Below are 13,273 nucleotides of genomic sequence, written 5' to 3' on the forward strand. Positions count from 1 at the left end.
CTCAGGAGAAAGACATATAAATCCTAGAAACGGAGGTGGCCTGCTGGGTCACTTTACCCAGAGCTGTCCAGAAGGACCTCAAACGTGGGCGTTGGTGGGTGTGAGGGCTGTGCCAGGCTGACTGCTTTTACTCCCACTGAAGCTAGGTCAGGTGGAATCCAGGGTTTCGTTTGTGGTCACTCTATAAAGGACCCAGAGATACTTATGAAGTCACTCTTTCCTACACTTGCCTAAGTACACGTTGGTTCAGTGTGCTATGTCTTAAGCTTCTCTATATTAAAATAAAGTACGCTCTCTCTTCTTTTTCAATTGTATAACTATCCTTTGGTCACCTCTGTTGAAATCTGGGAAAAAAATTAATAAAAAATTAAAAGTCGGCTCTTGCCTCTGAAGGTACCCGGGGAACATTGTCTATTCCCTAAGAGTTCATGAATTCTATCCTGAGTGAAAGAAAAGGAAAAACATGCATTGAGCTGGGTGCCAGCGTTAGTTGGACTCCGGCTCCTCTGTCTCGGACGTTTCGCTGTGGCCAGCACAACGCTTTCGGGCATTCCTTGGATAACCAACGTCTAATAACACATGCCTAAGAAAATGCAGGGAGGCCAATTTGGGGTAGAGCACACACTCATCTTCTCTGGTCACAAGTGCCACTGATCCCGGTGGTCCTTGGGAGACTGCCTCTTACTTTTTACAATCACATTTGGTCAGACAAAGACTACCCAGTGCCAGTTTCTGAGGAGAAGGGTCTGAATAAGAGCACAAACAGAGCATATAGAACTCCACATACAGAGGCCAATGTCTTTAGGGTTAGGGACCCCAAAGTTCCTGCTGACATGCTGTTGTTCAGCGCCCTCACCAGGTTGATCCAAGCCTGCTCCATAGTTCCTGGCCGCGGCGGAGGGCCTGATCCTCATCTCATTTCCTCTGCTTCCTTCTCCAGCAGGCTTTCAGGTGGAAGAGGAAGGAAAGCACAGGTTCCACAGGTGAATCTCCAGGCCTCACCTCCACAAATCCCTCCCAGCTCCCCACCCCCAAAGAATCTTGTTAAATAGAAGACTTCACGTCTCAGTTGAAGTCTTTGTACTTGGACTATCTCTCTAGTATCTGCTTTTTCTCAAGAATAACAGATGAGAGTATGTCTCACATTCCTTTGGATAAAGGACTCCCCCTTCCCAGAAAAGACCTCCTCTAAGAGCCCATGCTTTGGAATAAACATATATAAATATTTGTTGGAAAGAAACAGCAGAATGAATTATCTCCAAGTTGACATTCTTATACATATGTTTTATTTTCATTTGCTTACAGTCTGAATTTTTAAAAATTACCATAATAAATATTAGTCCTCTACTTCATAAAGGCTAACTTATGAAAGATATAAATGTGTCAAATGAAAAAATAATTTATAATAATTTATTATGAACTCTAAAGACAGGTTGACTCTATTAAGGGACAAAGTAAATTTCTGCCTGTATAATTTTGATAATTAAGTTTGCTACAGAATGTAAAGATTCATCTGTTTCTATATCCAGACTGGAGAACGCAGCTCCAGTTGGTATTTTTGATTATGCTCCAAAATAAATTTTTTTATGATTCTCAAATGAGAATCAGTGAGCCACAGAGTCAAGCATACTGAAGGTACTTGATGGTTGGTTTCTGAATAATTAAGGGCTGGCATACTGCAATCAAATATATATAGTGGAGTGATACTATAGCAGAACTCAGTAAAGTTTTATTTTTAAAATTTAAGGTTATACATGCTTCTATGACATTAAATTAGAAGTAATATGAAAGTCAGGAGAAATGTCTCAGCTTCTACTTCTGCTCGGGAGGAGAGCTGAGAGAAGACAGCCACATCCCAGAAACATCCAGATGTGTAAACCAACAAATAGGCACCCAGCCAGCACACAATTCTATGAGCTATCATCAACAAGACTTGGGGAGTGTTATCTTACAATAAAAGCTGAATTTCTGTTTGAGACCCGTTCGATAACATTTCTGGTTTATAAAGAGGAAGTCACAGAGGGAAGAGCAGAACAGAGCTACTGTTCTGGCTGGATGTGGGGACAGGAGCCTGCATCAGTGAGAAATGTCACAAGCTATGTAAAACTCAGCTAAGGACAGAAGAAACTAAATGTTTATTAAGCTCCCTCTGTGAAGCAGTCACTTTGCTAAGTGCTATTGCATTTAACGTTTCCCATGATGCTGTGAGACAGGGATGTTTTTCTCCACTTTAGAAAAGAGAACTCTGAAGACTAAATGGTTTCTTCAATATCACAGAGCAAGAAAGTGGCAGATTTCTGACCCTGAGACTTACAGCCTTGACAACAAGGATAAGAAATCCAGCTCAGGGTGTGTGTTCTATATTATTATCTCTTTCCTTTTGCAGGCTTTTCTAACTAAATTAAGCCAAAGGGACCACTGCATTCTATAGCATGATCAACTATTTAACTTGCCTCAGAGTTGGTAAGAAGGATCCCTTGCACTCAGATTTGAATTGGAATAGGCCGTCTGATTTTCTACGTAACTGAATGTATAATGTGATCGAACTTGTGACGCCCGGCGTGTAACCTTTCCTTAGGCCCAGCTTTATTCAACATTAATGGACATGAATTAAGACCAGCATTCCAAGTACCTTTGGCAAGATATTTCCAGCTCCAGCTCCCTTGCCTGGGGAGCATTTAGCACCTTACCTTCCATGATGGCTTCAGTGTACCAAAATAAAGAGTCAGTGAAATGAAGGGTCAACATGAATGTTACTTCTGAGCTATTCCAAAGCTAGATTTGTGAAGTAAACATAAATATGAGAGATTTTACATGCATGTGCAGTGTACCACCCCTTTAAAGCACATCCAACATGGTTTTTCTGAGATTATAAAAGATTTATTAACAAAGAAAATTTGCATGATACACATCCCCTTTAAAAAACAACCATCTCAAACATATAGGAAACACAGTGTTTTCCGTCCATTATCTCATCACTGCCAGAAGAATGAAACAACAACACCAAAGTACAGATCAATACTTTTAAAGGGGATAATCATTTGAAATAATAAAGTGCTAGAAGTCAGAAGAAACAAATCAAGGTATTTGTTTCACAGGCTGAACCATTGAGCTTTCATCCAAATGAATGTTTCCACTATGAGTCAACATACTTGGCCATCAGCTCTTTTTAACATTATCCTAAATACACATGTCCATCTAAAAACACGATAGAGTTATTTGAGTATAGTAACAACTGAGAGCCAGCATGACTTATAGAACTTTATGGCTACAGAGCAATATAGTCCAGAGATAATTGCTACAAAATGTCAAGGTATACTTCATGATGGGATATAATTGGTTTTTCAAGACAACTTTCAGCTTCCTTTCTGATTATCTTTAAAACACTGTTCACTGTTGTCCCTCAGAATTTCCTTTATATATATGCTTTACCCCACCCTTTATTAAAAACCTATACACATGTTTAAGATATGCTGCATGCAAGGAGGACATACAAGAATAGTAAAAGATTCTGATGACATGAACAGAGAACACACATATAATGGATTCTTCCTGTCAGAAGAACACATTGGTGTGTGCAGCTGGAAACTCCTCAAGAGAGATCATATAGACTTTTAATCCGAAGAAGGACAAAGTTAGGCCTGTTACTTGATTACAGTTTCTAGAGCTTGCCTAGCTATATTTTTAGGCATGGCTCCAAGGAGCTGCCTACGCAAATTTGGCTGGAGCGAAGGAGGCACAGATGGTGGTCACGTGAAGGCACAGACCGATTGGGCTCGGTTGGTTACAAAGTCTGTACATTTAGGCTGCTGTATTCCTCCTATTTCAAGTACTGCCAAGTCCAGGCTGTTCCCCCTCTTTCCAAAGTCTTGATTCATTTAATTCTCCTGAAGGAGGTGGAAGAGGAGGATTGCGCAAATTTTACTGTTTTATGTTTTGGAGGAGACAGTCACCATCCTGGCTTCTTGTCAGATTTTAGATGTAACATTTTGCTAAGTGTAAAGCTGTGTATCTGTTCCTTTTTCTGTTGCCATTATCGTAACTTCAATATTTGCAAAACATAAACTCAAAATACTTCAAATCAAGCCCAAAGCAGTTTGTTATTCATGCAACACAGTTCTTACACTTATCAATACACAGTGAGCTCATAGAACAGGGATCTTTTCCTTGCTTCTTTCCCTCCCTCCTTCTTTCTTTCCTTCCTTCCTTCCTTCCTTCCTTCCTTCCTTCCTTCCTTCCTTCCTTCCTTCCTTCCTTCCTTCCTTCCTTCCCTCCCTCGCTCCCTCCCTCCCTCCTTCCTTCTTTGTTCCTTTTTTCTCTTACAACTTTTCCCTTCTTTGGGGGTTTACCAATGATTCAATTACACAGTAGCAAAATCCATATATATCTCCTGATTATCAAGCTTATCGCCATGTCAGTTCTTACTGGTTGCATTATTTAGAAAAAGAAAGCACATCAGCTAAAGTATTCTACTATTTGAAATGCCCTGTGAATCACTTGTAAAGCATAGAGCACCTTAGTGATGTGCATAGAATTCTAATTTTTGAATATAAAAATCTATACTGTTTGCTATAAAACATTGTTAAAGATATTCAAGGTGTGCTTGGTGATTAGCATTAAAGTACTAGTTTCACTCTCTTTATAAAATAGCCTATAACATTTCAGATTCTCAGTCATTTCCTTCTTTATGTAGAAAAGTGGCAAAATCAAAATGGATTCAAGTATTGAGATTTTTTTTTCAACAAGACATAAAGTTTTTTTCAGGTCACTATCAGGAGGCTAGTGCTCTGTTGATGTAATTTTTATGTGTGCTCAAACATCTGCTCCAGAGCCTTATCCTCTGAGCTTTCCAATGTGCCTCCTTGGCCTGAACTAATATGTAGGAAGGTCATTAAAAAAAAAAAAAGCAAGTCAGTATATAAAAAAAGGTTTTAACATCTGTTAATCAGGTGTTTTATCTGGAGGACATAAAAGTTATTTACAGTCTTCCAACTAACCAACTTAACGTTTTCTTTTTTATTTGGGTATTTACATTGTGTAGAAATCAACACTGTTATCACAAACAGTGGAATCATTCATCTGTCTTCTAAAGCACACAAGAAAATGTTTTTCTTTTAGGGTAGAGTTTCATGATTAGTATATAAGCAATGTAGAAAGGCAAACTAGACTCACTATCTTGAATTTCTACTTTCAACAGAGCATACTAAGAGAGAACGTTCTTGATAACATCTATGCTGCATGAATTTGCATTCTGAGCTCCTTCCTTACAGCACTGATATTGTTCCAAATTTAATAACAGCAATAATGAGAGAGAAAACTCTTGCATCATAGGGAACTTGTGCTATTTTTTATATGTCAGTTACCAAAAAACAAAATAAAACAAAAACTACCCCCCGAGTCAATGTGCAAATGCTCAGATAAAGACTTCAAGACATTAGTTTCAGTCTCTAGGTTGACTGTGCACTCAGATCAATAATAGGATTGCATATCCAATGCAGTGTCATCAATGAAATGCATTGGCACTCCCCAATCTTTCTCAAAAATACTTAGCTGCCAAGAGAGACTTGACAACATATTACCAATGTGCTATTTGTATAAACATTCCTGTTACAAATGCTCTTGTTTTTGTTTAAACGGGTAAATTTAACCTGAGCTATTAATAATAAAAAAAATTCTCTGTTGTAAAGCTTGGCTTTCAGAAGAAACAATCTTTAAGCCTCTTGTGAGAGTCGTGTCTCCTAATACCCACTGTGCTCTCAAGTTCAGCCAGGGCTCATTAAATAGGCTTCAGAGCATAATTATATTTAACAATTAGCTAGAAATTGGTTTTAATGATTTGTTTTAGATGACAGAATAGAAGCATAGTGTAATTATTTTAAACCTTCTGTGTCATTAAGAATCCAACTACCACCAACTTTCAATTATTGAGACACAGACGATCACCCAAAGCATTTAGTAAGTGGTCTACTTACAGAGCAGAACTGGGGAGAGGGGGGAAGGGGAAAAGGCTGCCGCCCCAGCCCAGGTGTTCATAATTATAAAAGGTTGCAAAGTCTCTTTCTTTTCTACTCTGCTCCTTTAAGTTGTTTCATGCCTTGAAGACATGTCTACCAGGGAAAACAGAGAGTCGTCCTGGCTTTTCAGCTCTCCCCCCACCCCCTGCCTCTCTTCAAGACATAGTGAGGACATCTGGGTGGGAGGTAGGAAGGCCTAGAAAAGACTACAAAATGTAGCAGATGGACCTGAAATGCCAATTCACACCCTCAAACTGGACTAACAGGAAAGAAGAGTATAAAAGTAACAGATAGAATGAGTATGAGGAATAAACTCCAGACAGTTAGAATAAATCTATGCTATCCTTCTCTTAGTCAGTGTCCTTCTACTATCCAAAGTCAGTTTGGATCGTATTTTCCCCATAAGAATTTGTAAAAAATACTGTAGAAACTTGAAGCACTTTCATTTCCTAAAAAATATAAAAATATTCATTGTCAAAGTTTTTTTCTTCCATCCCTTTTCTTTCTTTCTTTTTCTTTTTCTTTTTTTTTTTTAACCTTGGCTAGTCAGTGTGCTGGTTCCTCTCCCACCTTTGAGCAAGAATATTAGACATTTTGCTGCTGGCCTTTGGAAGTTGTTAAGGAATACATCCTGTCACCCACATAAAAGACCTGGTACCTGTGTTTCCACATCACAAAGCAGGCCAACAAGCACACAAGGCCACAGACCAAGTTAAGAATCATCTGGATGAGTAAGAACAGTTTGAAAGTGCCAGTGATGCTGGCACAGTCAGTCACACCTCGATACACAAAGGTCCTGCTCAGTAGCTCCGAAGAGGGCAGCTTGCAGTGGCAGGAGTCCAGTGTGGTTCCACAGGTGAACTGTGTGAGTAGTGAATAGTGGTGGACAGCGAATGCTGCGGCCAGCACGCAGACCATCAAGCCGAAGGCGCTCAGCAAAAAGTACAATAGCTGCAAGAAAGCAGAAGAAAACCTTTCTGGTCACAAAGTACTTTGAATGACTATTGAGAAAGTTAATTAATAAAAGCTGTTCTTTTTCTTCTCTCTCAGAAAGTTCCCCAATGGAGGGGCTGTCTCTCCTCAGAACCTTAGTACCCAAGACATGGAAATGGCTCCATGTTTGTTAGTGAGCAATCCTTAAGTGCTGACCATCTTGTCATTTGTCATACAGATATTGGGTGCTTTTCATGAAATGAGCCAACAATACTAGCTTGGTTGTGGGATGTTTGTGTGTTGGATGTAGCAAGCAACTTAGATGAATCCCAAACATAAGAGCCATCCCTGAAACACATGCTGTGCTTGTTTTGACCTCAAGGCCTGCTCATGCAGAAACTTGAAACAAGACTAGAAAGTATAGAATTAATTTCTGCAATGTAAATACCGTGCTGGCCAAAGTTGGCAACAATTGGTGAACTGGTGACATGGGTTAATAAAAAAAAAAGTTATGTTCAATGTAGCGATTGACAAACTGTGTCCAGGAATACCAGGGTATCCAGTAAGCAGCTGCTGAAATAAAAAAATTATGGCTCCAGAAGGTAGCTAGCAGACTTGATGTCACCTTCATCACCTACAAGTTTCATTCCACATCTAGAACTATGAAGTTCCTGAGAATGAAAATAAACTGTAAATTGTCCCTCAGTCACCAAGGTTGAACACCGTTGGCCTGCATGTTTGCCTTGGGATGGAAAAGTTTGGTCAAAGTTCTAACTCTGCTGCTAAAGAAACATGGAATCCTTGAACAATTCAAACATTTAGCTTATACCTGAAGCGTTCTGATCAAAAACTGTGAGTGCTCATTGACATAGCCATAATATTGTGAGTGGAGCGCAGAGCGCATTCCTAGCAGCTGTGGCTGATGCAATGCTGTGAGAATACTCCAGCTCCCAGAAGCCTCCTGGGCATGCCCAGGAAGGAAGCTCGCCCCACTATAAGAAAGTGACTTAGCATCAACCACACAGCTCCTTGATCTTTTCAGCCATTGGCTTTGAGGAACACGCTGTAACATCCATGAGGAACCCATGTATGTAAGCTAGCTTACTTCCTGAATAAAGCAGATCTGCATCATTGAACCTGGTTGCCGGACTTAGGTCATTGAGTCTCCGTGGTCCTCACCCCCGGCAGGACTTGTCCACAACTGGCGCAAACGTCGGGCAGGGTCCTAACCAGCATCCAAGGGATGAGTGAGTGACCCTCTGCAATGGGGAACCTTCTACCCCACTCTTGAGTCCCGCAGGCTCGAGCCCTGCATGCCCTATTGCAGCGTAGGTGAGTTAAAGTTTGTGAAAAGGATCCCTATACTTACTGGGAAATCCTCTCTGGTTTCAATCCCTGGATTAGGGACACACCTCTCTGGGACCCGGATACTTGGGCCCGAGCTCTCCGATGCGTTTGTTAGGCCGAGGTGCATGGGGGGGAACGTTCCTTCTCGGCCTCATTCCTGCCTTATTGGCAATAAGCGCCTGCTTGGCTGGTGGCCTCCGGGGACCCTCCGCAGGTGCCAAAAATATTACAGGCTAGTCCTCTCTCTGGGGAGCCCCTACCTCCCTATTTGCCCCCTCCACTGAGGAGAAAAGTAGTTTAGCCTCTGAGTTTGACAAAATTGTGGCTGAGTGCGGAGAAACGAAACCAACCGAATTACTAACTGCGCCATCAGCTCTGCTGCCAGAAAAAGCAGAAGTCGCTACTTCCACATTCCCTGCCGGGGCTCAATGCCCAACCCCAGCCTCTCAGACACCATTTTCTCCAACACGTGTTCCTGCTGCAGACCCATGGGCCAGCCTATACGCTCCCATGTGTCTTTTTTCTTTCTGTCTTGTCTATTTTCTGTATCTCTTGCTCTCTCTCTCTCCCCAGCCTCTCTCTGAAATGATGCTGGAAGCACCCAGCCATGGCACAGTGGTGGGGATCACACCCTCTTCTAATGCAAGGGAGAGGTTATGCTTGTGTTTTTCAGCCAATTTGGATCCCAGGAACCCACCAACCTGCTTGGCAGGGTTTCTTGGGCACCTACTAAGTGGTTAAGTCTTCACCTGTCCAAAGCCATAGCCCTGGCCTTCTCCACACAGACTACGCCTGAGGGGAAGAGGTCCTCAGTGCACCAGAAGAAGACCTTGTGGCCAGCGTGCACGCCCCATCACCTGGGGGGATGTGTAGGCTTTGGTGGAGCAGGCCCAGAGAATTGCCCCTGACGGGCCCGAAGGCCCTGGTGCTCTGTTCTTGCTTATAGTAACTGCTGACTCCCAGACACAGGCGGCGGCAGCCCAGGGCTCGAGCCCAGTAGCACAAGTTGGTGTTTTCAGTTCATCTTTGGAGGGCTGGAGTTGTGGTTCGCAGACTCCAGAAGATAAACGGCGGCAGATGTGGTGGAAGCATGAATAGAAGCCAGGCTTGCATCACCGAGTGGCCACTGGAACGGCAGGGAGTGCCTGCTAAGCCGCTGGTGGGTTCGCTGACATTTTGGGACATAAGGGAGAATGCCATCATGTTCTCCAGAGCAGAGATGGAAATGCTGACTGCCATTGCCATGTGCTCCCCTCTTTGGGACAGTGTAAGACCTGCCAGAACAGCAGGGATGAGGGGGTGGCTGATGCCCCATGTGCATGGACTGATTTCCTAGACTATGACCGGAGTGAGCATTGGCTCCTTTATTGGATGGACTTTTGGATTTTGGACAATGTGAAATACCCTGAATGGGGGTGAGGGGCAGCTTTGCTGGAGGCCCATCCCCTGCCCTGGGAAGCTTTTCCCATGGCTAGAAAGCTCGAGGACATTTTGCACTTTTGGCAAAGTACTCAGAGACTGGTGAAGTGTACCTCTGTAATTGTTGAAATTATACGACTTGTCATGTTGTTGTAATTTGTGTAACGTGCCTTGCAACCATATGCAGTACACAGCCCACGGCAAGCCATCCATTCTGTGTTTGGATGCTGGGACCTTTGTGGGAAGGGGGCGTGCATGGACCTACATCCATTTTTTTACAATCAAAATGGAACTATGTTTAATGACACCTAGAAGGTTTCTGTAACACAATGGGAGGGAAATGACATCCCAACCCCTAGGAGGAATCCCCTGTTTAAGACCCCCGTTCTATTTCCTAACTAGTCAAACATTGCAGAAGCTTGCCTCATTGTTTAATCCAGCTAATCTATTAGCATATAGTATAATAGGTATTATAGTTGTTTTAGTTCTACTAGAGTTCTGTTGCATAATGTGTAGCATTCAGAAGCTACAACAGCAAGCTGTCATTCATCAAGTCCAATTAGCCTTAATTAAAAGAGAAGGGAGATGTGGGTGGAGCGCAGAGTGCACTCCTAGCAGCTGTGGCTGATGCAATGCTGTGAGAACACTCCAGCTCCCAGAGCCTCCTAGGCATACCCAGGAAGGAAGCTCGCCTGCTATAAGGAAGTGACTTAGCACCAACCACGCAGCTCCCTGATCTTTTCAGCCATTGGCTTTGAGGACATGCTGTAACACCCTATAGGCTGAACCCATGTATATAAGCTAGCTTACTTCCTGAATAAAGCAGATCTGCATCACTGAACCTGGTCCCCGGAGTCGGGTCTTTGCGTCTCCATCGTCCTCACCCCCGGCAGGACTTGTCCACAAATATAAACCACTTTACAGAACAAGAAATGTTCTTGTGATTGATCTCATGGCTGGATACATTTCTCTTAATGGTCTTATTTACCAAGGGTCTAAATAAAGAAGAGTCCCTAGCTTTTGGGACTAGTATACTCATCATATTCCAAGATTCATATTACTAGTCAAATGTTCCTTACAAGGAGCAGTTCTGGTGAATGTAAACTCTCCAAAGTAAAATTTGTTTCAATCACATCTACATTCAGATTAAAGTAGTTCTCTGAAAAGATTATGCCCTCCCCCTACCTCCAACTATATATAATTCAAATTTTAAAAATACATATATAATTATAAAATGTGTCCAGAGTCCTCCAAATGATTTTCTACACACTGACAATTTCCAGTGTTTCCAAGTCTTAGAGATAGAGTACTTAAAGATGTATTTCTTCTCTTTGAGCCGTGTGTGGGAGGGGGATGCGTGCGCACGCACATGCATGCAGATGTAGTTGCTGCTTCCCTGAGCAGTGTCCGGTCTGCCTGGAAGCTTGACTGTGTATCTGTTTTGCCTTGACTGTGCCTCTGAGGGCATGGAAAGAGAGTGGAACTGATTAACACCATTTTGTCTTAAAATGAATGAACAACCAAGAATTGCATGGATTCTTTGGATTTTCTCATCAAAGCTATCTTAACCATACACATTATTTATAATTTTAATCATTTGAAGGATTATCAATATAACCCACATTTCTTCACCTGTGAAACAGTTTATAGAAACATAGTACAATGTGTCCGTAAAGTCATGGTGCACTTTTGACCGGTCACAGGAAAGCAACAAAAGAGGATAGAAATGTGAAATCTGCACCAAATAAAAGGAAAACCCTCCCAGTTTCTGTAGGATGATGTGGCAGCATGTGCGCATGTGCAGATGATGACGTAACACGGTGTGTACAGCGGAGCAGCCCACAGCCATGCCAGTCGAGATGTGGATGGTACAGAGGAAAGTTCAGTGTGTTCTGTGACTCGCTAAATTCAAATCCCAGACCAAAGTGCAACGTGAATATCGCACATTTATAGCGAAACGCCACCACATAGGAATAACATTACTCAGTGGGATAAGCAGTTGAAGGAAACCAGCAGTTTGGTGGAGAAACCCCATTCTGGTAGGCCATCAGTCAGTGACAAGTCTGTAGAGGCTATACGGGATAGCTACCTAAGGAGCCCTAAAAAATCTGTGTGTGAGCCCACATTGAACTGTACTGAATAGGTATGAAACTGGGAGAGTTTTCCTTTTATTTGGTGCAGATTTCACATTTCTATCGTCTTTTGTTGCTTTCCTGTGACCGGTCAAAAATGCACCATGACTTTACGGATGCACTGTATATCTCAGGGATATAACAAGAGTAACTTTTACTCAACTTGTTTAGTCTCCCTTGGAGAAAAGGAACCAGATAAATATAAAACGGCACATTGATGAAATTTAAGAAGGAATAAATTGTGTTATTGACTGCCATTGCTTTGGTCCTATCCCCAAGATTTTCAGTAGCCATGTTTTCTGCAAATGCTGGCTTGCTTAGCTAAGAAGTATGGGTTATTTTAAGGGGTCATTGGGGCAGAATATTTGAAATATTCTGGGTTGTGCTGGAATATTCAGGCTTTATGATTGACTCCAAACTCTTGATGCCAAGAGCCAAACTAAATTTTGCTGGTCATGTTGTTTGTGTGTGTCCATTGTAGCTGCCTTTCCAATGCAGCAACACAGAATTTGAAATTATTTACTCCAGGAGCATGGGTACATATACGACATTACCTTCAGGGAAGACCCAAATTAAAAGGATAATATCCCATTCGAGAGTCATCTGCTTTGTAGAAAGGTCCTAAATGGAGTTTTCTCTGCATATCTTATCATCATCAATGAATGCAATTGGGGGGTGGGGAGGGGTTTTGTAATAACCTTTCTTACCTCCAACACACACATATCCTTAGATAGCATATTTCTTCAGCATTCATTGGGGCAATATCTAAAATGAATGATGATAATCCCTCATTCTCAATCTGTAAATAATTCAAATAGCTGCAAAAATATTGTCATAATCATCACAAAAATTCGTTTTCTAAAATGAGAATTGTGTCTGTTTTAAAAAGATGACCTTTGGCACAGAGGTCAAAAGATTTGCCCAAGGCATTTAATGAGTGCACAGGTACTGGATAGGCACATAGACCGGGGCACCAGACTGTCTGAACTCAAGTCTTGCTTCTCCGCTCACTGGCTATGGACCTTGGGCACACTAAGCAACCCCAGGTGAGCTTCTGTTTCTATATTTGTAACCTTGGAATAATGATCAAACAGCATCTACTTCACAGGATTATTATAAGGCTCAAAAGAGTTGGTATTTGTAAAAGGCTTAGGACAGTGTCTGGAACACAGTAGCACTAAAGTATTTGTGAAATAAATAAATTAGTAGACAGGTAAAGAGCTGTCAGTTCTCTGTACTCTTAGGCAATCAACTCTACTGGCTTTGTCTTATTCTCTGTTATGTGGAAGTAACAATGCAAAGTTAGCTTATTTCTGTAAGCTTTCCAGGATGTAAACATTTACACAGCCGTGGAGATTGCTCAGTTTTCATTGAGCATCTTACATGTTCTAGAGGCCAGGAGGGCACCAACAAAAGGCATGCCCCTAC

The 13,273-nt window shown here is 41.9% G+C and overlaps 1 protein-coding gene across 1 annotated transcript in view; it reads right to left on the reverse strand.

The window, feature by feature from the left end:
* Window positions 1-3,354: 3,354 nt before the first annotated feature.
* The window catches only part of SSPN (sarcospan), a 47,296-nt gene continuing 37,377 nt past the window's right edge, over window positions 3,355-13,273 (reverse strand). Inside the window, exon 3 of the mRNA XM_066354124.1 lies at window positions 3,355-6,965. Coding sequence (XP_066210221.1) covers window positions 6,600-6,965 — 366 coding nt within the window. The 3' untranslated portion in view covers window positions 3,355-6,599. The remainder of the gene's footprint in view (window positions 6,966-13,273) is intronic.

This window comes from Saccopteryx leptura, chromosome 1, assembly GCF_036850995.1.
Source record: "Saccopteryx leptura isolate mSacLep1 chromosome 1, mSacLep1_pri_phased_curated, whole genome shotgun sequence".
In the NCBI taxonomy this organism is placed as follows: domain Eukaryota; kingdom Metazoa; phylum Chordata; class Mammalia; order Chiroptera; family Emballonuridae; genus Saccopteryx; species Saccopteryx leptura.